Source organism: Panthera pardus, unplaced genomic scaffold (assembly GCF_024362965.1).
Source record: "Panthera pardus isolate Hobbes unplaced genomic scaffold, ASM2436296v1 HiC_scaffold_19, whole genome shotgun sequence".
Lineage (NCBI taxonomy): Eukaryota > Metazoa > Chordata > Mammalia > Carnivora > Felidae > Panthera > Panthera pardus.
The window spans coordinates 18,954,171-18,977,970 of record NW_026526754.1 but is presented as its reverse complement, the minus strand read 5'-3'; the positions used below and the strand labels follow the sequence as shown (position 1 = coordinate 18,977,970).

The 23,800-nt window shown below is 43.4% G+C and overlaps 2 protein-coding genes and 1 long non-coding RNA gene across 13 annotated transcripts in view; 2 read left to right on the top strand and 1 right to left on the bottom strand.

Moving 5' to 3' along the window:
- Positions 1-6,628, top strand: part of GCSH (glycine cleavage system protein H) — a 12,990-nt gene extending 6,362 nt beyond the window's left edge. Inside the window, exons 4-5 of the mRNA XM_019413101.2 lie at positions 4,205-4,336; positions 5,979-6,628. Of these exons, the coding sequence (XP_019268646.1) occupies positions 4,205-4,336; positions 5,979-6,076 (230 nt within the window). The 3' untranslated portion in view covers positions 6,077-6,628. The remainder of the gene's footprint in view (positions 1-4,204; positions 4,337-5,978) is intronic.
- Positions 1-12,033, bottom strand: part of LOC128778191 (uncharacterized) — an 80,376-nt gene extending 68,343 nt beyond the window's left edge. The window contains exon 1 of one of the 3 annotated variants that reach the window (XR_008423588.1): positions 11,877-12,033. This is a non-coding gene — a long non-coding RNA (uncharacterized LOC128778191). The remainder of the gene's footprint in view (positions 1-11,876) is intronic. The other 2 variants (XR_008423590.1, XR_008423589.1) reach the window with 2 other exon arrangements.
- Positions 1-23,800, top strand: part of CUNH16orf46 (chromosome unknown C16orf46 homolog) — a 26,494-nt gene extending 2,694 nt beyond the window's left edge. The window contains exons 1-5 of one of the 9 annotated variants that reach the window (XM_019413091.2): positions 12,191-12,305; positions 15,795-15,878; positions 17,251-17,320; positions 18,644-18,873; positions 21,574-23,800. In XM_019413091.2, coding sequence (XP_019268636.1) covers positions 18,682-18,873; positions 21,574-22,545 — 1,164 coding nt within the window. In that variant the 5' untranslated portion in view covers positions 12,191-12,305; positions 15,795-15,878; positions 17,251-17,320; positions 18,644-18,681 and the 3' untranslated portion in view covers positions 22,546-23,800. The other 8 variants (XM_019413092.2, XM_053906692.1, XM_019413096.2 and 5 more) reach the window with 8 other exon arrangements.

Genomic DNA, 23,800 nt, shown 5'->3' with positions numbered 1-23,800 from the left:
AATAAAGCTACTATAAACTTTTTGTATAAGTCTTTTTTGTAGATGTCTTCATTTCTCTTGGGTAAGTATATGTAGAAGTGGAATTTCTGGCTTACACGTAGTAAGTATATGTTTAACTTTGGGAAACTGGCAGTTTCTTATAAAGTGGTTGTACCATTTGACATTCTCACTAGCAGTATGAGAGTTTGTAGGCACTGCACATCGCACTGTGGTTTTAACTTATCTTTCCCTAATGACAAATTACTGTTGAACACCCTTCCACAGGCTTTTTGCCACTCACGTTTTTTTGTTGTTGTTGTTTAGTCTCTAGTCAAGCCTTTATCAAATTTATTTAGGTTCTATATATTCTAGATTCAAATCCTTTTTCGGGGCTATTTTTTGTGAGTATTTTGTCATATTTTGTGATTTTGCCTTTTAATTTTCTTGTGTTTTTTTTTTAAAAGCTTTTAATTTTTAACAAGTGCAAGTTATAATATTTATATATAGAACATTGTATCTTCTCTAAGAAATCTTTGTCTGTTTCCATAGTTCCCATCTTATACACCCTAGTGCCATGGGGGTGCTGTGGGACATTTAAAATTTTTGACCTCTCTTGGACACCACACAACTGATAGCTCAATGGAATTAACAGTTCCAATATTAGATCTCACTGTGTTACCTTGGGTAATGTGTCTTTGAAGCAAATACTGCATGAAAATAAGCAAGGATCATCAAATAAGGCAGTGGTTGTGTTCAGGCTGATTCTGTGGTGGCGAGCTTGTATAGCATGCAGCAGCCACATATCACTAAATAGTTGTAGTTAAAAATGAAAAGTAAGTTACTCAGATACTTAGGGCACTGGGAACCGAGAAAGTTTGAGCAACTCTGGCATGTATCAAGTTTGCAAAGGTACTCTCCGTGTGTTTTTTTTCTTGAAACTTCACAATAGTTTTTGCTTTCATTTTCAGGCCTTATTAAATTCACTGTTCTTATAGTTTTGTAGATTCCTTTGGATCTTCTATGTAAACAATGTAATCTGTAAATAGCTTTATTTCTTATTTTCAATCTTCATGCATTTTATTTCTCTCCCTTGCCTTATTGCACTAGACCAAGCCCTCAGTGTAATGTTGAATAGAAGTGGTAAGGTAGACATCATTGCCTTGGCCTTGTTCCTAATCTTGGGAGAATGCATTGAAGACTGCATCATTAGGCATGATAGTTTGCTGTGGGGTTTCTGATGGATGCCCATTATTAGATGAGGAGGTTCCTTTCTATCTAGTTTGCTGAGAGTTTTTATCATTTATGGATGTTGAATTTTGTCAAATTTGTTTTATCCATCTATTCACGTGATCATAGGGGTTTCTCCTTTATTCTGTTAATGTGATTAATAAGATTTGTTATTTTAGAAAGAGGGAGCACGAAAGCAGGGGAGAGGGTCAGAGGGAGGGAGAGAGAATCTTAAGTGGGCTCCATGTTCAACCTGGACCCAGATGCAGGGCTTGATCTCAAGACCCTGAGTCAGAATCAGATGTTCAACTGACTAAGCCACTTTGGCACCCCAAGACTGATTTATTTTTAAGTGTTTAATTAGCCTTGCATTCCTGGTAGACATGATGCAAAAATTGTCTTTTAAAAATACACTACTGGATTTGATTTGCTAATTAATAATTTTCATATTAATATTCATGAGAGATACTGGTCTTTTATAATGGCTTTGTCAAATTTTGGAATTAGTTATATTGTTTGGACTAAGTTTGGAAATGTTCTCACCACCTATCTTTTTCTGAAAGAATTTGCAAGATTGGTATTATTCTTTAAATGATAGAATTAACCAGTGAACTGTGAGTCAGATGATTTCATTGTTGGAAGGTTTCTGACATGTAATGTAATTTCTTTAACAGGTATAGAGCTGTTCAGGGGCGTCTGAGTAGCTCAGTCAGTTAAGCTTCCACTTCAGCTCAGGTCATCATCTCATGGTGTGAGTGGGTGGCTAGTGGTTCGAGCCCCACATCGGGCTCTGTGCTGACAGCTCAGAGCCTGGATGAAGCCTGCTTCAGATTCTGTGACTCCCTCTCTCTCTGTCCCTCCCCCACTTGTGTTCTCTGTCTCTCTCTCTCAAAACAATAAACATTAAAAAAAATAGATATAAGGCTATTCATATTTTCTACATCGTCTTACTTTGGTTTTATTATGTTTTGGGGGGAGTTTTTCCATTTCTTGTTGTGAAATTCAGTGTAAAAATGCTCATGTTTCATTTGTTATCCTTTTATTTCTGCAGGATCTACAGTTAAGAACCCCTGTTTTGTTCCTTCATATTTGTAGTGATTTGTGTTGTTTTTTTTCCCTTGATCATTCTTGGTAGCTATTTATCAATTGTATTAATCTTGAAAGAAGCAAATTTTCATGGTTAATTTTCTCTACAGTCCGTTTCATGCTCCTGTCTTTGTTTTCTTCCTTCAACTTAGATTTAATTTGCTCTAATTTTTCTGACTTCTTACTAAGTATTTTCTACCCATATGGTAAAATGCTGTCTCCCTTGTGGTGGATAGCAGCTAAAATAGAAGTTTAATTCTTCTGGCCTCAGCTGGGACACTTGGGAGTCTGCCTGGTGCATGCATGGCTGAGGGATAGTTCATAGACCTGGGCAGAGTTTATACACAGGATTTTTGGTGCTCCCTTTTAGTTTCTCTCTTTTGGATTTCCCACCTCGCTTTCCAGTAGCTGTGGTGGCCTCAAACACTTGTCTTCTGGTTCCTTAACGCCAATTAAGACTGAGATTTTCTTTCAGAATTTTGGCTGCCCCACATAGCACAGATTGGTGCCTCTCTTCAGGCTAAAAGCCATTGGAAAAAAATCACTATTCCTTCTTTCAAGTGTTGTCTACTTTCCATAAATTAACTGCTTTTGTTCGTGTTTTTCTAGTATCTTTAGAACCCAGGTCATTTGTTTTAAGATGTTCTTTGTAAATGAAACCCAAAGATATTAATTAATTTCCAGCGCTATTTTAGCTATAACCCACAAATATGGGCATGTTGTATCCTTATCATTCACTTTAGATCACTTGATGTTGTCCCACACGACTGAGGCTGTTTTTTCAGTGCTTTAAAAATTTATCAAAAGACTGAAATAACCAATCTAATTGGTTAATTTCAGATGCTCTTTCTTCACATTCCCTGACCCTTCTGTTATTGCCATCCAGTGAATTTTATTTTAGATATTATACTTTCCAGTTCTAGAATGTTCATTTAAATTCCATTTCTTTATAGGTATTCCCTCATGATGAACATAAGATGAACTTTTAAAAGATCTGAACATGTTTATAACATAACATATTTATAATAGCTACTTTTAGGCTCTCTGCTTATTCCAGTGTGTGGGTCTATGGGTCATTTTGGGATCTGTTGACATTTTCTCTTCATCATGGCTCTCTTCTTTTAAGGATCTCAACCCTCAATTTCCAGCCACCTTGGCAGGCCCACATTCTGTCCTCTGATCCCTCAAGCAATTAAGACTGGTTTTCTGTTTGTGTTCTAGTTACACTGTGCACTTTGAGGCAACGCTGTCGGCACAAATTATGCAAATCAAGATCACACCCAGTTTGGGCCCCCTTTAAGGACTGACTTCTCTTTTAGTCGCTCTACAGAGCCTTCATATCATTGTTTTTTTATGTTTTGTCCAGAGTTTATAATTGTTATGTGCAGGAAGGCTGGTCTGATAAGATACTTCACCATTATTGGAATCTCCTAAAATTTTCATTTTCAGAGCTACAGTAAATTGAAAGAAAATTTTTACTGAAGTTATTAAATACATTGGTATTCAGATACATCACCATTTGTTGTCACTCTAAAACAGATAGATCCACTTTACTGAGGATATTTATACCCTTCTCACAGGTGACAGGACTATGACAAAAATCTGTGGTTTTATTTTGTTCTAGAGAGAGAGCTGGGGAGAGGGGTAGAGGGAGAGAGAGAATCTTAAGCAGGCTCCACACTCAGCGTGGAGCCCAATGCGGGGCTCAATGCTACCCTGGGATCATGACTTGGGCCAGAATCAATAGACCCTCAACCAGCTGAGCCGCCTAGGCACCCCTATGGTTTTATTTTTAATTAAAGATATTTAGAATGTTTTATCATGCCTGTATTAAAGGTGACTACTCCATATTTTATATGTTCAGGTTACTGACTTGTGATATTTGATATTTTCTTTAATTTTCTCAATTTAGAGGAGTTTGGTGCTTTGGAAAGTGTGAAAGCTGCTAGTGAACTCTATTCTCCTCTATCAGGAGAAGTAACTGAAATTAATGAAGCTCTTGCAGAAAATCCAGGACTTGTCAACAAATCTTGTTATGAAGATGGTAAGTTGTTGCTAGAACTTTTTCAAAGGATTATTGCTACAGTTAACATTTAACCTAGATTTATAAAGCAAGCTTCAGCTGATTTTAACTTCATCTTTTTGCACTTTTGGATAGTAAATAGGGATGTTTTGCTTTAAAAAAGGGAAAGACAGATTAGCTCAGTATTGAAGCTTATGTTTAAGATCTCTGTCATTGAAAACACTGCCTTATTTTGGAGTTCTTGGTGTCACCGTTGGGACTCTTTATTTTCCTCTTCAGACACGAAGTACCCAGTCACCCTGTGTGGTGTGGGTGGCGGCAGAGGAACACCCACTGTGCCAGGTGCCAGTTTTCTCATACGCTCATCTTCCCAATAACCTGGGGAAGTATGGGGGGCAGCAATTTTCTCCATTTTGTACCTGAATTGAGGCTCCAAAGCTTTTATCTATTAAGGTCGCACAGCTAATAAATGGCAAAACCAGGATTAGCTTGCAGTTCTCTGTTGCCTGTCACCTGCCCCTCCAACTCAGCTACTGCTTTCTGCTGCCATTCACCTCAGCAGTTACAGTGTTTCTTCTGTGAGAGAAAGCTGTCCCTGGTCTGCGTATCTGGATCCCTCAATGTTAGTTGTTGATGGTTATGACAACTTAAAGTTTTTGTTTTTCGCTTTTCATTTAAAAAATGTTAATTCCGGTACTGTTAATATATCGTGTTATATATTACTTTCATGTGTACAATATAGCGATTCAGCAATTCTATACATTACTCAGTGCTCATCATGATAAATGTACTCCTTAATGCCCGGCTCCTAGTTCACCCATTCCCCCACCTACCTCCCCTCTGCTAACCATCAGTTCTCTATAGTTAAGAGGCTGTTTCTTGGTTTGCCTCTGTGTTTTTCCTTTGTTTGGTTGGTTTTTTTCTTAAATTCCATGCTAATGAAGTCATACGGTATTTGTCTTTCTCTGACTTATTTCAGTTAGCATTATACTCTCTATCTCCATCCATGTTGTTGCAAATGGCAATATTTTTTTTTTTTTTTTTTTTTTTACAGCTGAGTAATAATCCATTGTATATATACCACAAGTTTGTCTGTTCATCTATCAGTGGACACTTGGGCTGCCTCCATAATTGGCTATTGTAAATAATGCCGCAGGAAACCTAGGGGAGTGCGTGTATGCTTTCAAATTCGTGTTTTCGTATTTGGATAAATACCCAGTAGTGTGATTACTGAATCATAGGGTGGTTCTGTTTTTAATTTTTTGAGGAACCTCCATAGTGTTTCCACAGTGGCTGCATGAGTTCGCATTCCCACCAGCAGTGCATGAGGGTTTCTTTTTCTCCATATCCTTGCCAACACTTGCTGTTCCTTGTGTTTTTGATTTTGTGTTTTTGATTTTAGCCGTTCTGACAGGTGTGAAGTTGAGTCCTTAATCCATTATGGTGGAAACTATTCCAGCTTTAATTCTTTTCAGTTGTGATATGCAAAGATATTAACTGAATTGTTAAGGCTAAAATATAACTCTCCTTGAACAAATAATGAGTGATTTATGTCAAGAATACTAAATTTTGAGGCACTCAGAAATTTTTACATTTTGAACACATTTGACTTTGACACTTTAAAAAGATAGTTTGGAATATGATAACTGTTTTTTGGTTGCAGGTTGGCTGATCAAGATAACACTCAGTAATCCTTCAGAACTGGATGAATTGATGAGTGAAGAAGCATATGAGAAATACATAAAATCTATTGAGGAGTAAAAATGGAACCCCTAAATAAACTAGTATGAAACAACTTAATCTAGCATAGTTGTCTTAAATTAATGGTGCACAGAGGATTTAAAATGGCAACTCTTAGCAATACCAGTGCAAAAAGAAACTACTTGCAACAATGTTAATGAAAGAAAACACCCCTTAACTTTCTAACGATTGCCTATAAACACAATATGTATATTTTTTGCAACACCCTATGATTTTTAGGCTAGGCTCCAGTTATACTATTCAGAATCCTGAAATTAGCTGTGGTTAGAAATTAGTTATAAAAACTATGTAATTCCAGGATAACAATGTCATCTTAAACCTTTGGGAATTTTCACTTGCTTACATCTATACCTGGATTGGGGTCAAAATACTTAAATGATCTGTCCATTGGAAATAAATGGCAGTGGAGAAAGGTCTGTTAGTTGTATAGTGTCAGATAAAGAACAATATTATCTTAATTTTGTAATATACTGTGCTTGCTGGTGCTATTTTTATATGGTGAAGCAACAGCCTTGAAGGAAGATAGTTTAATAAAACATTCAACTTCATTAATCATGTATTTTGTTTTGTTGTTACTATTTCATTTAGTGACTCTGCTAATATTTGTGAAAATGCTAATTTTAACTTATGGAAAGTTATTTAAGGAATTTATTATTTATTTTTTATATGTATCTTTTATTTTTTTTAAGCTTATTTATGTATTTTGAGAGAGTGTGTGAGTGTGCATGTAAGCAGGGGAGGGTCAGAGAGAGGAGGACAGAGAATGCTGGCAGGCTCTGTCCTGTCAGCACAGAGCCCAACATGGGGCTGGAACCCACAAACTGAGAGATCAAGATGCTTAACTGAGCTACCCAGGTGCCCCTTGTAAAGGAAATATAGGGGCACCTGGGTGGCTCATTCTGTTGGGGGTCCAATTTCAGCTCAGAGCGTGATCCCACTGTTTGTGAGTTGGAGTCTCACATTAGGCTTTGTGCTGAGAATCCCGGCTTGGGATTCTCTCTCTCTGTCCTTCTTGTGCCCTCTCTTTTTCTCTCAAAATAAGTAAATACACTTAAACACTAAACAAATAAAAAATAAAAGGCAATTTCAGCCATAACAATGAAGAGTTCCAGGAAAATGTTTTCTTTTAGTCACAAATAAAACAGACCTAATTGCCTGATAGTATTAAGTACCATTTTTTGGTTATCTTTAACATAATCAAAAGGAGAGCACTGACTTATTTTGTTTTTATCCTGCTAAGTTAGAAGAGAGAAAAGGAAAACAAGGAAAGGTAAAAGTTTGATCAACATAGCACACAGCATCCTTAAGTAAGTAAACCACATTCAGGTTTCCATTTCAAGTAATGGGAACAGCAGTAGACATAGTGAAACTTTATGAGCTCCGACACTGACTTACTGAATATTCTTTGCAGCTTAAGCAAGTTTACAGTGCCCAGTGATAATTTTAGGTTGCTAATATAAGTACACGCAGCGAGAGCAAACACCTCTATCATTTTTCCCAGTTGGTGCAGGCAAAGGGAGATATTCAAATACTACCACCTTCTGACGGTGAATAAACAGCAAAGGTGAAAACCTAAAGGAAACAGGTAAATCTTCCCTGCTCCTCAGTAGAAAGAAACCATCCTTTAATGGCCATGGCACTGCTGAGCTGTATCTCTGCACCTTTATCAAGAAAGTACCCAAAGTATCTTGGATGACTGTCTCCCTGTATGTATAATTGTTTTTAATTATTAAAAATTAATTTGACTCTCTGCTTAGGAAATAAAAAGGAATGAGTAAATGAGTAATAATTACATAGATTTACTCTTTTGTTTTGAAGATATTCTCATACATTACCTGTGATGATCAAAATAACAGCCAGAGCTAAGAAGGACAGACCCGTAACTACCACCATTTCACAAAAAAAGGTGGCGGAGAGGATAAGACACATAAAGAGCTGGGAAGTCATTTAAGATTTTCACATTTTCAGGTTCATTCTTCAGTTCTTTAGTTCATGTTACTACAAAGATACTTAAATTGGAATCGGGGTGGTGAGGAGGGAAGATCGATGAGCTAAAGGAGGGGGGAAGCAAGCAAAAATGGCAGTCCTAGAGTGAAAGTACATCAGTGATTGTAATCTCAAAGAGATGGGCAGTTTATTCTCTCTCCTGTCCTTTCCCAAAGACACACACTTGCCTTATTAGGCTCACTCTGAGTTTTCTTAAAGAGCAGAACATTATGGCAACTTACTCTTGCTATTTAGAATACAGAACCATTTCAACCCTCGTTTCTATTACAATGCTGCCAGAAATAACAGGCATCGAATGGCCCTCCATAGAGTAAATCAACAGAATTTAACTTTTCTGATCTCCTATTCCTTTTGAATGGTTTTGGTCTTAATAGGGCAGTTTAATAAAAAGTTTTGAATAATGCTTGCTGATAATTAAAACTCAAGAAATGGAACAGGTTACCCAAGAAGTATTAAAAATTTTGTTTTTATCACCTCAAAAATTTTATTATCACCTCTCAGAGTTTAAAGAAGTTGAAGTGTTAAGTTTTAAGAAAGAAACTGCTAGAGGGCTCTCTGTATAGGTGTGCCAGTATGAAAATTAGGCAGGTATTTCAGATAAGCTCTCAGCAAATCAGAATTCCTGAATTTTTCTGGATTTCTCCAATTTTTCTGGGGCTAAAATACCAGCACTGTTCACCTTCAGTTTTAAAAATTATGTGGGGCGCCTGGGTGGCGCAGTCGGTTAAGCGTCCGACTTCAGCCAGGTCACGATCTCGCGGTCCGGTCCGTGAGTTCGAGCCCCGCGTCAGGCTCTGGGCGGATGGCTCAGAGCCTGGAGCCTGTTTCCGATTCTGTGTCTCCCTCTCTCTCTGCCCCTCCCCCGTTCATGCTCTGTCTCTCTCTCTGTCCCAAAAATAAATTTAAAAAGTTGAAAAAAAAAAAATTAAAAATTATGCTAATTGTAACTGGCTTCACTACTGCTTAGCAATCACTGTATTGTTTCAGACCCAGTCACACATCTGCCTTCCTCACTTTACACCCAGATTAAATTTTCTTCCCTGCAAATGGCTTTACTACTCACCACCTACCTCCATCAGTGTTTTCCCTTTCTCTGTTGTTTTCCCTTTTAAATGGACTATTTTTCAGAGTAGATTTAGGTTTGCAGCAAAATTAAATAGAAAATACAGTTTTCAAAGATGTCCTGCCTCCATCTTTCTGTTTTTGAAACCTTCCTTTGCTGACCCTGGGATCTTACTCTACTAGAGTTTGTGATATCTTGATTCAGTCTATATTGGCTTTTTGTAAGCATGACTAGCTAAACACACTTTTTCCTTAATGTCTCTACTGAGTCACCCTATCAGGTTTTTACCTGCTAAACTTCAACAGTGATTACTGCTAGCCTATTTCAAATGGGGATGCAGGCACTGTTCTGAAGGAAATCAGTTACCAGATCTTCCCAACTTCCACGTGTTTATGAGAATGTGCTTACAGTCAAGTTTAATTAAGAGTGGGGCACCTGGGCGGCTCAGTCATTGGGCATCTGACTCCGACTCAGGTCGTGATCTCATGGTTCATGAGTTTGAGCCCTGCATCAGGTTCTGTGCTGACAGCTCAGAGCCTGGAGCCTGCTTCAGATGCTGTATCCCTCTCTAGCTCTGCCCCTCCCTCGCTCATGCTGTTTTCTTCCTCTCTCTCTCTCAAGAATAAATAAAACATTAAAAATTTAAAAAAGTCATTTAGTAAAATACTTAGTTTAAATGTTTGGTATACTTCCCAGAAACAGAAAGTAGCTTTAATGATGGGGTAACAAATCCTTCTGCTAGTCAGGTGATTTCAAATTTTGTTCAAAAGAAGTGAAGACCTAACCAAACTGTCAGCTGATCATTACATGTTTTTTGTTGGTGAATAATTATGTGATTTCTGTGTGTAAAGAAGTTAAAAAAAACTTTGGGGGAAACTGGTGTAACAAAACCTCTTTCATATGCATCTTCAAATGAACAAGGTATCTCAGGTTACATATATTTAAAAAGGGGGGGGGGCGGGCACTTGGGTGGCTCAGTCGGTTGAGCGCCCAACTTCAGCTCAGGTCATGGTCTCATGGTTTATGGGTTTGAGCCCCAGGTCGGACTCAGTGCTGACAGCTCAGAGCCTGGAGCTTCCTTTGGATTCTGTGTCTCCGTCTCTCTCTGCCTCTCCTCCTGTGCAGTTCTGCCTCTCTCTCTCAAAAATAAACATTAAAAAATTAAATAAAATTGGGGATGAATCTCATTCTAGCAGTATGTGATATTTATGCACAGATACATGAATTGGGGCTAGGGGAAGAACAGCCCCACGCATTTCACTCTGATACACTTCCAGTAATGTTTAGTATTTATCAACACGTAATACATTCCTACTGTCTGTCAGATGAGTAGGAATGGAGAGAATTCTCAATCCGGAAAAACAAGGAACTGTTTCAGCCTTATGGTCTTATGAAAAAATTTAAGTTTGATTTTCAAATTATTCTTTTATTGAACAGGAAAATGACAAGACTACTTACTCAATAAATCTTTGACCATAAATGTCAGAATAAAGTTCTGTGTAGTAAGAATAAAAATACAAATATGAATAAATAGAAAAAGGAAGAATTTACATCTTTTAATTCGTTTATATTTTTAAGTATTGGCGGGTATCAAACTCATTAAATTTACATTTCTTTCAATACTTTTCAAAAAGTGGTGTAACTTTTTAATGTTTATTTTTGACAGCGAGCATGAGCGGCGGAGGGGGAGAGAGAAAGTGACAGGATCCAAGCAAACGCCACACCCCACACCGTCAAGTGCAGAGCCTGATGCGGGGCTCAAACTCACCAACTGTGATACCATTACCTGAGCCACCCAGGTGCCTCTGAAGTTACGCAGTTTTGTACAATTGTTTTAGGCATACCATTTACTTCCAGGTTGTGATATACAACAAGATCCAAATATGCATATTGTAGGTAAATGATACCTAAAAAAGTCGTATCTAGAAAAGTATTTGTTGTAACATCCTAGAGCAATGTTACACAAGTCTTTCCATAGGCTCCCTAGACTTTCTAATACGGTATGTTCGGTGCAAAAGCAGTAATACAAAGCCATCTCTCCAAATGCCTCTTAATCACAGTGCTGTGAAAGACATTCTAATGCATTTATACAAGACAAACATTCACACTTGAAAAAACTAGAAAGCAGACAAGCTTTGGAATCAGACTTGAGCTGAGTCCAGGCACAGGTTCCCAGCCTTGGCTGCGCCTTGAGGTGCCCAAAAGTAACAGGACCAAAGGGAGAGGAGGAGGGGGTGGCTAGCCTTCCACTGTTCCAGTTCCTCATCTGACTTCGGGATGTGAGCACGGCCATTTCCCTTCGTTCGTTTACAAGATGCCCATGCCCGCCTCACAGCGCTGTACCGCGACAAGTCCAACGGGTGCTACCCTCGTGCCGCCGGTGGATTCAAACTAGCACCTACCCGTTGAGCAACTGGGGGCCAGAAAGTTAAGGATGAGGAGATTCCACTAGAAACTTGGCCCGCATCACCCTCTCGCAGTCGTTCTCCTGGAGAAGGGGCGGTCTGGGGACAGCTAGCAAAGCCGGGAACCTAAAGAGTGGCGGCCACGGATGCCGCTGAGCATCCGACAACGCGCAGGGCAGCCCCCGCCTCCCCCCAGCACCATCCCGCCCAGGCCAGCAGTGCGCGCCTGTGAGTGGAGGCCGGTCCTCGTTACTAACTCCAGCGTCCGGCGGGCATGAAGCCGCTGCGTCTACTTCCCTGACTCGCGCTCGGGCTCACACCTTACCTCAAACGCCGCCTCGGGCGCCCACCTCGGGCCAGGGATCCTCTCTCCCGTGGAAGGTGCGCAGCCGCGCAGAGCCTGCCGGGAGCACGTGCCCAGGGCCGTCAGCCAGCAGCGCCTCCCGCGCTCAGCTTTGTTACGCCAGCGGGCTTGGCGTCACTTCCGCCACAGACCCCGCGGGCCCCGCCCACCGCCCCGCTCCGCCCCCAGCGCGTCCGTAACCCGGGGCAACTGTCGCCCTCGCCCGCTGCGGGGGTACTTGGTTGTCCCGGAGCCTTCCATCCTGTGGGCCCCACAGAAGGGTGTGAGCGGCCGCGGCCGCTTCCCCGCCTCCCGGCCAAGGCCCCGGACCACTGCACGGGCGGCGGAGCGAGAGGCCCTGCCCAGTTCGAAAGGAAGCTGCGCACCGAGGCCGGGAGGCAAAAGGGGGAGGTAGTGTGGGCCGGGGGAGGGGCTGGAATAAGAGTGGGAGGGGCCTAGGGGGGCGGTGAGTATGTGGGTGGGGCGGTGGGAGGAGCCGCAGAGAGGGCGGAGCCCTGTGGGGGAGAGGCAAAGGGAGGAAGGGGAGGGGCTCGTGGGCAAGGGGGGACGTTTTGCTGGAGAGGACAACTCTTGAAAGAAGAGTAGGCATCTTTTGTGACACGGTAGGAGCTGCTGGATGCTGGAGGAAGAGAAGGAGCTACCTAAGGAACAAAGAAGGATCTTGGAAGAAGGGAAGGAGACTGGGGGAAGGGGAGGGGCTATTCTAGTAAAGAGAAGAGTCCCCTGTGAAACGCCTAGGCTTTAGGAGCAACGGGTGGATTGGGTGTATTTGATGACTTGTGCTTTCGTGTAGACTTGTAAACTGGGTGATACCCAGAAGACAGGCGTTGCTTTACTCTTTTATCCCCGGAGTTAGGCATCTAATAGGCACTGAATGAGTGAATGGGTGGAAAGAGCGGAAAGCTGGGAGACTGGGACTGCAGTAAAAAAGGTCTGATCTGGAGGGATGATTCCCCTAGGAATCATTCTATGCATCATCAAAGCTGCTGTGCTCTGTGGACGCATAATAAGTATAAGGCACAGATAATTAACATGGAGAGATAAGATTTATACTCTTGAAAACGTGAACAAATTGTGCGAGCGGTGCATGTGCTTCGCTTTGAGGCAAAGATTCAACTCCCCGCCAAGTTGTGTTCTAAAACTGTAAATTAGATTGAAGTCTTCAAATCATTTTCCTTTAGAAACTTTATTACCAGTGATCAGCATGCCCAAGCCAATCTTCAAGACGTATTGAACCACTTCATATGCCTGAAGCTTAGCTCTGTATTAAGAAACTTCACTTCTACCACGCCTCACAGTGTTTCTATTCATTGATTTCTTCTTTCGATACACTGTTAAGGATCCACAGAACATCCATTCAGAATTCCAGCTGAGGCTGCCAGGAAACCATCTTTCTCTCCTGGCTGAAATTCTGACATAGATTGAAAATTCCTTTAAACCTGAAACTTCCAGGAAGATGGAGGTGGGCGTAGGGCATGGTGTAGAGCCAAGGTGGTGGCAAGGAGTTTTGAGGGATTATAGCTTGCTTTTGACTTAAACCCCCGGCCAGGGCTTTTCACCTCCTCTCCTGGCCCATCAACATTCCCCTCACCGTTAATTGCCTGGGAATGTGTCAGCCAGGTGTAGGAATCTAGAGTAAGGATTTGGAATCTTTTTATATAAGCCATGGCAAATAGGTGGCGCACATGCTACCTCTCTTTATTCCCTGGCTGACATCGTTAATCAACCACACACCCCTTTCCTCCAGTGTCCAAGTCTTATCATCCTTCTCAACACAACCTTCCAGTTGTATTGGAACTGTTTGGAACTGACAATCATCCCTAACATAGACAATAAATTTTTTAAAAATTAATGTTTGTTTTTGAGAGAGACAGAGGGTGAGCAGGGGAGAGGAAGAGAGAGAGGGAGACACAGAATCCAAAGCAGGTTCCAGGCTCTGAGCTGTTGGCACAGAGCCTGACTTGGGACTCACACTCATGGACTGCCAGATCATGACCTGAGCCGAAGTCAGGCACTTAACCAACCGAGCCACCCAGACACCCCTAAATATTTTAAAAATAAATAGACATCAATGTAAATGTAAATTCCTCTAACGCCTGATAAAATTCCTTTTTTTAAGAAATGGGTGCACCTGGGTGGCTCAGTCGATGAAGTGTCCAAGTCTTGTTTTTGGCTCAGGTCATGATCTCACAGACATGAAATCGAACCCTGCATTGGGCTCCAGGCTCAGCATGGAGCCTGTTTGGGATTCTCTCCCCCCCACTCCCTCTGCCTCTCATCTGCCACCCCTCGTCACGCTCATGCACGGGCTCTCCCTCTCTCTCAAAAATAAATAAATAACCTAAAAGAAAAAAGATTGCCTAAATTGATAGATCAAGAATGCTGTAGATGAGATTTATACATGTAGGCCAGATAATAGCGAGGTGAATTTACAGCTGGTTGGTACTTAATAAACGTCCAAGTACAAGGCATATCCACATGGCATTGTCCTTCACCTTCTCCTCACCAGCATTTTATCAGTGACTTAAATAAAGAGGACATATGCCCCTCAAATTAATAGAGTGTTAAAGTGGAAAGGAATGGCCAAACTGTGGGGTGTCACAGTCAGATTCACTGTTATCTAAGCAGGTTGGATTGGTGGTCCAACATGGAGAAAATTTTAGAAGGATCAGATCCATTTAGAGGTCTATATCTAGCAAAAAAAAAAAAAAAAAAAAAAAAGAAGAAGAAGAAGAAGAAGAAAAAAAAAAGAAAACAATTCAAAAAGAAAATTAACGGCATGTATGTGGAGTGAAGAAGACAGGGATTATTGACAATTCATGTGGGGGAAAAAATGTAGAAGTTATAGTTGACCCCAAGCTCAGTGTTAATCAAGATTGTGATATAGCTTAAAAAAAATGCAGCAATCTTTGTTCAATTAGTAGGTGTGGATTTTAGAGCAGAGAGAGTCAGATTTCAAACTAGACATTTCTCACCAGACCACATTTGAAATATTTTTCAAATACTCATTTGAAAGGTACTATATTTCCTCATTTCCCAGTACTATATTTTAAAGACATTGACAGGCAATGGAGCGTTCTTAAGATGAGGGAATTTGAGATTCCCATCTGAAGAAATAATAGCTGTCTTCAGTTATTTTCAGGATTATCAGATGTTGCTTTTGGGAGCAACACCAGGAACTGAGAGGCATAATTTTCAGGCTTGCAGATGTCTTGTTTTGAGAACATTCTAATCTTTAGAGCTACCAGTGGAATGAAAAAAGATGCTTTTAAAGTAATGAGCTCTCCGTTATAGGAATGTAAAGCTCCATGGAAGTGAGGAAAGTGGAATAGCATGACCTATTGATTTACCTCACATCTGTAAACTAGCCATAATTTTACTCTCAGAAAATGACTATTACAGCCATGCAAATCTTTACATTTCAACATCAAAGTAAGAGTGCATACAATTTGTAAGAAATCACATAGCCACTCTTTTAGCTGATCTTTAATTGCTTCTTGTACGTTTCTTTTCTTTTAAAAAAAATTTTTAATGTGTATTTATTTTTGAGAGAGAGAGAGAGAGACAGAGTGTGAGAGGAGGAGGGGCAGAGAGAGAGGGAGACACAGAATCCGAAGCAAGCTCCAGGCTCTGAGCTGTCATCACAGAGCCCAATGCAGGGCTCGAACTCACAAACCATGAGATCATGACGTGAGCCGAAGTTGGACGCTTAACCAACTGAGCCACCCAGGCACCCAGCTTCTTGTACATTTCTATTTGTTATCTCTTACATGAGCTGGAAGACAGGAATGGGCAATACAACTTGAAGGCACGATTATTGGAGAAAAATTTAACACTAAGACTGTTCTCTTCACTGACTTTTTTTTTTTTTCTAATTAGAAAAGACCACCAACATTCTGTTTTAGTAGTGGGGCATCCTGACCCAGCTTGAACATCCGTATCTCAGAGGAGCATCGCAATCTGGTATGCAGTAATCTGACCATTTGACTAAGGATACTGTGGTTACTGACTTCAAGATGATTCTTCACTTTTGGTCACAAGGAGCCAATATTGTTCCCGTGATCCTCCATGAAAGGGGTCACGTACTCACAAAATGCGGTATTTATAACAAACATGTAAAGTGCTTACAACAACGCCTGGCGCGTAAAAAGAGCTAGGTAACAGCTTATTTTTATTATTTAATATTACCGTCACCTGGGTTTCTTTTGGCGCTTTGGAATATGATGTGACTGGCACTTCTGGTACCCTCACTGGGTCCGACTTCCACTGACTCCAGAACAGGGCCTTCCCCGATACCGCCTCTTTGGCCCCCGCTGTTCCTTTGTCTCGATATAGACATACGTGGAGATAATCTTGTCCTCCTCTCAGATTTCACAGTTCCTCATGACCTCCAACAAATAGTCAGAAGAGCTGGAGATGGTTAACCTGAGAGAGAGAAGAGCACGTGCAGCCTTTTCACAGGGCTGTTGGAAAGCTGAGGCATCGGGCAGCCTTCGGATCGATGACTCTTCAGCCTTTTGTAGCCACAGACGGCTTTGTGACACTGATGCGGGCCCCTTCCTGGAAGAGTGCTTGAGCATCTTCAGAGGTGTCCTAGACCTCGTGAAGCCCACCCATGGCTGGGAAGGCTTTCCCTCACAGAGCCGTGCTCTGGAGCACAAAATGAGGACGCCAAGTAGAGGATATTGAGGGGGCAGGGAAACCAGTGCTGGTTCCATATAAGGAAGATCTTCCTCAGAGCCCTGCTGCGTTGTACGTCGCCCAGGGTGGTTTTTACGATAGTGATGGCCAGACTTGGCCCAGTCCAATTAGAATCAGGATCTCTGTGGGCAGGATGTGGGCCTGATGATTCCAAGGTGCTGCCAACTTTGAGAACCAGTAAATTAGAGCTCTTTGTCATTGAACAGACTTTCTAAGTAGTGAGCACCTCGCCAGCAGAGATACTTCAAGCACAGAACTTTTTTTTCTTATTGATTTGAACATTCTAACGATACTTAATGTCTCCTGAACAATATCTCTTTTCTCTATTAACCTCACGTGTACAGTTACCGTTTAAATACGTGGCTTTGCTTTGGAATCTGCTTTTTTCCTTCCGAACTGCATACTTGTTAAGTCCTTTGGGTTGTGAGGCATAAATGTATTTGTAATTCAGAAGAGAACAGGACCGAGTCCGGAGCTTCTTTGGCCTGAGCCGTGCCTGAAGTGGAATTTTACAAGATGAAAGGACCGGGCTGGTTTGCACAGTCTGGCCCTTAATCATGCTTCTGTTTCTAATGAGAATAGCACTCCTGGTTTTCAGTCACTTCTTTTTCCCTTTTTTTTCCTCCCCCTTTAGATTTCATTCATTTCCTCTGATGTCTCACTGGAAAAGATCAGGATGTCCAAAGATATCTGACCTTCCGTAGGTAAATGGAACTTTATTAGCATCAAAATGCCACTTTAAGACTATATGAAAAAGCCAAAATGGTAATTAAACAGATATTGTTATACGAAGTTACCTCAACAGAAAATGTTACAAGTGGGCTTCTGGCGGGGATCGCGTCAGGGTGAGAGAAAGCAACGTGTGTCATCCCAGTGGCCTCTGTGTCATTATAAGCAAGGAAAGCTCAAGAAGGCGCTGGCTGTCCCTCAGCATTCAGCTGGACCATTGGAGGTCCCCAGGCTCTGAGTTTCATCTCTGCCGCTTGCGGGGTCCCCAGGAGGAGCATCTGTCTGTAGGAAGGTAGTATAAGCACACCCGTCTTCTAGATGAGCAAACAGACCCAGAAAGGTAATTGGCCCAAGGTCGTGCAGCTAGCAATAAGATTGGAACCCTGGCTGTTTGGCAACCAGATCTGTGCTCCTGATCAGGACGATGACTTTCCTAACTCTTTGACTGGGTTATCAATGCCAAGTTCCGTTTTTCAACCTGAGAAAACATCAGTTAAGGATAGACAGCATCACCCTCAGCATCACTGCCGCCACCGCCGTCACCACCACGCGGGGTACTAGTGTGCACGGGGGCTGCCATGACATGGCATCACCACAGACCGAGCGGCTTGAATGACAGAAATGCACTGCCTCACAGTCCCGGAAGCCGGAAGTCCAAAATCAAGGTATCGACGGAGTTGGTTCCTTCCGAGGGCCGTGAGGGAAGGATCTGCTCCGGGACCCCCTCCGTGGCTTGCAGTCTTCAACCTGGGCCTCCTCACATGGCCTCCCTCTCTGCGTGTCTGTGTCCAGATCACCCTTTTCGTAAGAACACCAATCATCCAGGGTAGATTAGGGTAGATGAGTGAGCAGACTGACTTAGTCTAGACCACATGCTGCCTAGCCTCTGCCTGGTGTCCAGAGTTCCCGTAGGGAAAGAAGAGGCTGGGCTGCACGCGTGCTCAACACATTTCCCATGGTGTTAGCACAGTAGCATCTGGACTGTTTTGAAGTGGAGGGTAGGGGTGCTTGACCCTATATTCCTTGCTGTGCTCTATGCCATGATCCGGGATAGAGACTGAGCTAACATCTCCCTGTCTGCTTTTCCTCGATCCCAACTTTGGTCTTTCATTAAACCCATTAGTCTTTCGAATTGGCCATATGTTTTATAATATCGATAGCTGGCAATGGATGCTTTTGTAATATTTCTTCTCGGTCTCTTCATGAATGTGTCTTGACGTTATTTCGCCCGAGTTGTCGAGTTGATTTTTCAGAAACCAGTATTAAAAACTAAGTTCAGCCCTCATTTCATGCTGCAGGAAGAAGATGTTAAAAACCTTCAGCAACTATCACGGTGATGGATCTCTGTCAGGAAAATGAGGCTGAGTTAGAAAATAGTGAAAACGATGAGACGGAATTAACCTATACTTGCCCAGATGAAAGAAGTGAGAAGAATCACGTTTGTTGTCTTCTCAACATCAGCGACATTACGCTTGAACAAGATGAAAAAGCCCGTGACTTTGTCATCGGAACTGGATGGGAAGAAGCCGTGAGTATCTTCTTCACTGAGGTGTCTCACACGCCTGTGTTTGGTGCAGGCCTTTCGCTTTTTTCAAAAACAGTTATTACCCCAAAAATCGATAAATGATCAAGACAGGAAGTTTAGGAATAGAGGTACAATATAAATAATGATAAGAGCGGTACCTTTTATTCGGTGTTTGTGGCCAGTTAGTAGTGGCCAGCACAGGACTCAGGGCTTTACACACATCAGTTCATTCAACCTGCCCTATGAGGCAGCTATTGGGACAAGGACAGTGAGGCACCCAAAATGTGAAAGAGTGTGCCGGTGGCCAAGGCAGGGCTTGAATCCAGCTCTTCTGGGCTCCAGACCCCAAGCCCTTAACTGCTGGGCTAAGCTCCCCAAGAGACGTGAGATTTCTGTCCTAGTGGTTCCACTCAGAACTCCGTGGGTTTATTCTTAAACTATTCTTAGAATCAATACTAGAATCCTAAATTTAGAACTGTAAGGATGTCACATTGGAAAAGATTAGGATGTCCAAAGATATCTGACCTTCCATAGGTAAACGGAACTTTATTAGCATCAAGTTCAGTGATTCCTAGGTGATGCTTGGCAATGTCCCACAAATACGGATGAGGGGAAGGGGGCGCTACTGGCATCTACTGGGCTGAGGCCAGGCGTGCTGCTCCATATCCTGTAGTGCCCCGGACAGCCCCTGCCACAGGGAATGGCCCGGCTCTGTGTTCGTTCAGGAGTGCCATCACAGAATACCACACACAGGGGAGCTCACGCAACAGACATTTCTTTGTCACAGTTATGGACGGTGGGCATCCAGGATCCGGGTGCCAGCATGGCTGGGTTCTGGGCAGGGAGCCTCTTCCCGGTTTTGTGCTCACATGGCCCTCCTTGGTGGTGCAAGCAGAGAGGGACCCCTTATCGCCTCTTCGTCTCATAAGGGCACTAATCCGATTATGAGGGCCCCACCGTCTTGACTTCATCAGCCCTAGTTACTTCCCAAAGGCCCCACCTCCAAATTCCATCCCTTTGGGGACATGGGCTTCAACATAGGAATTTGGGGAAACACAATCATGCAATCCATAACACGCCCTAAATGTCAGAAGTGCTGAGGTTGAGAGACCCTGATCTAATTATGACTATGGAAATGGAGGCCAAGACACGGCAGAGCAACTCCCCCAGCCCACTTGGCGGTTGATGGAGCCGTGTCTGCAGGACCCTTGTCTTGTGCTCTCTCTGCGGCACCACCCACCCCTGCCTTGCTCCCGCCAGATCAGTCAGTGTTACAGACAGTTCTACCTGAGGATCTGACTTTCCAAGTTTAGAAGGTTCTGTTCACCCCTGGAAAGTAACAACTTTGCAATGTGTACATATCCAAAGGCTGTTCAGAATTCAAGAATTTTCTTGAAAGAAATGCCGCACGTGCCCCGTGCTCAGAGTATGTTTGCCGCTCACGGTCTGTCGAGGATGATCGTGCCACACCGTCTCCTTCCGCTTAACCACCTGCTGCCCTTCACTCTCTCCGGCCACCCAGCCCTGCCCGGCTCCTTGGGCGGCCTTATCTCAGCAGGTGTGACACAGACCTGTCCTGCACTGGCTTGTGGCCCTTTGGTACTTCCTGTGCCGGTGCCGGGGGCCTGGCTGCCAGCACATGAATGAGGACGGAGAGCACTCTGCTGGCAGCGATTTATGAGCGGTTCCTGTGTGTAGAACCAAGGGATCTCACAGCATGGGGGGCCTCGGGACTGTTCACTTCTGGCCCAAACCGGCCCAACACAAGGGGCCTTTCCTGTCACTATGTTGGTCTCTCCCTATTGGAGCCCTGGGGGCACCCACACCACTTGGGAGCTCTGTGGGGACTCCGGAGGGAGGCACAGTCACCTTGCAATTGCAGCTTGGCTCTTGATCCTGGCAGAAATCTGGACCTTTGTGCCAACACTTAGCCTACTTGTGACAGCCTACCTGTGAGGATCAAAAGAGCCAGGTGTCATTGACCCCCATCTCTGGACTTGGATCCCCTGTCAGGCCACCTGAACACCCTGGAGATACAAATGCTTTGTACCAGCCTCAGCCCAAGGCTCACGTGGGTGCTTTTTTAAAACCCCCTGCCCAAGTCCATCTTTTGAGTATGGGCTTAGTGTGTTGGGGTGAAGCTCAGGGATCTGGAGTTTACGCAGCAGCTCTGGTGACTTAGGGTCAAGGAGGTGGAGGACATTTGCTGACTCATCAGGCACACCTGTTTAGTAGATGAGACAGAACATCCGTAAACATCCGTAGAAAGATTAAAGTTCCAGATTACTCTGGGATGGTGACCTGAGCCAAAACCAAGAATGGGATGCTTAACTGACTGAGCCACCCAGGTGCCCCATAAATACAAACAGTTCTGATTTGAAGAGCTCTGGCTTTATTTTAATGTGCATCTGAAAAAGTATATAGCCAGCACATCGAGATGCCCACGTATGGTATTTTTGCCTAGTATTTGAGTATTAAACCCCATTGCTAGGGTTTCAGATTAACAAATACTCCTACAAATGCTATTACCAATACTGTCACTTAGTATGAGGCTAAAATAGAGTGACAATTTTTAAAAGGTGGTGAGTCAGTTTTAAGAAAAGTATCAGGTCAAATAGGACGGCCCAAATAGGGATGTGTCCAGAGCTGGGGCAGCTAGATTTGAGCAGCTCGGCCGGGAGTAACATGCTGCTGTATTTGCAGGTACAAGGCTGGGGAAGAACATCTCCAACCGCCTGCATCTGGTCCAGGAAGAAGCTTAAAAAGGCGAGGGTGAGAGAAAGTGCCAGCAGCTGCTTACTCTGTGTCAGTCTCTCCCAAGGGAGTTCTGAGGCCGGGCCTCAGTCGGAGGTGGGGAAGCTGGGGTCCGTGGGTCCGGAGAAGGCTCGAGGCAGCCCCTCCCAGACTCAGGGGACCCGCCAAGGCCCCACCACTGCCTCCAGGGAGATTAGCAAGGTCTGCTTTCCCACTTCCAGTCAGGGAGAGAAAAAAAGTCTGCAAATAAAGGAGTTTATTTGGTGCAAGGAAGACTGGGCCACCCCTGAGGCTATTAGGGGCAAGGGCCCGGGCCAAGGTCCCTCCATCTCAGACTCCTTGACTTCCAGGGCCCTTTTAGTCCTACCTCCCCTGAAGGCTTCACCCCCATACGGCTTGGATGTTCTGGGTAAGAAGAGTAAGAACTTTTTCTTGCAGCCAGAAGAGAAGGTGCTGAGTGTGGAAAAGGATGAGTGTGTGGCTTGTGCATGTGGACTGAAAAGGGTTGACGGGAAAGGTGAAAAGAGACCTGTTGAGCTGGCCAAGCACCCTGAGGTCAATGACACATTGCCTTTCCCTCCCCGGGCGGCCCCCGCACCCCTGCTGGCGGATCACGAGAGGGGCTGCCTGCACTGGTCCCTCCTGCCTGAGAAACACCTGGTGTGCCCTCCCAATCCCGGCAACGTGTGCTGTCTGGCCACCGTGCAGCTTTTGCAGAAACAGGGGACGCAAAACTACAAAGCCAAATTCAAAGCCAGGGAGCCAAGACCTGCCGTGAACACCCAAAAGCTCGTTCTCACAGAGGCCAAGCAGGAAAACAGGTCCAAAACGTTGGAGACCAAAGTGTTCCCGAAAACTCTCTTGCCCTCCCTCACAGTGAGCAGAGTTGTTATTCCTGTCTCCACTCACAGACTCCTCTGAGTTGCCACAATAGAATTCCCTGGGAATGACCACTGTTTGAAGTTCATTCATCCTCTCCCTGTCTCTCTCCCGCCCCGTCCCATCCTTCTTTTCTGCCGTACTCTTTCCTCCCACCCTCCCTTCCCCTGTCCTTTTTTTGGTAGTAGAACCAGGGGAAATTGAACCTCACTCTATGGGTTCTGAGTTATTCTCAAAGCTCCCATATGTATGTGTCACCTGCTTCTGCTGCCTGGCCACTTACAAAACGCAAACGGGTAATGCCATTGTTGCCTCTGCCTGCCTCGTCTCTCTACTCCCCGCTGGAAGCCATGTGGATGGCGGGGACTCTGAAGGGCCGTCCCTCAGTGATGCCCATGTCAGCCCTGAGCCAACTGGCAGGGGCTCTCTCCTCCCCACCCCAATGCCTTAAGCTTAGTGTAAGGGCTTGTTTAGACCACATTATTTCCTGATCTTTTGAACCAGGCAGATATCGATTTGTTGCTTCATTTTCTCTTGCAACAAAGATCTGGAACATTGCTTTAATAGATAACTCCAGCCTATGTCCAAATGAATATCCTTGTGTCCAAGGTGTCCTAACCTTACATCCATGGATATACCATATCCACGACATGCTGCGTGTGCCAGGGTTTCATATACTTATAGCCTCGTGCTAGTCTCCACGTCGGGAAAAGTTTTAGCCACAGGTCTATAAAGTCCATCTTGGGAAGCAGGTTAAGAATAATTTTTTTTTTTAAATGTTGCTGTGATTATCATTGCCACCCTTCAAGCTTCCTCCAGCCTTACCTTCGTCTAATATTTGGGAACTGTACAACTCCAGACAGACACGGAATAGGGATGTTACTTTCTCCCTTCCCCTGTCCTCCTTTTCCCTCATTTTACCCCAATGCATATTTCCCAAAGTTGTATATAAATTAAACATTTGTAAATGAGTTATATTTTAAGTGCCAAGTGACCACGCTATGTAGAGAAATGCTCTGAAAAACCATTTTGTAACATGAGTAACCACTTAGCTGCTCTGTAATTACGTAGTTTGCATTTGCTTAAGATAGGTTGTACTTGGAACTCTGGACTTCCTGTCCCCCCACATGATAGGTAGACAGAACATATGACTGTGTTTGTAAACATCTGCTTTGGTCTTTGTAATGTCTCTAGTTTAGGTGTTTTTTTCTTTTTCTGTTTCGTGGTTTTTGCAGAACACTGGACATGCAGAAATGGTTGTAGTACAGCGGTCATTAAAAGGTGTATTTTGCCTACA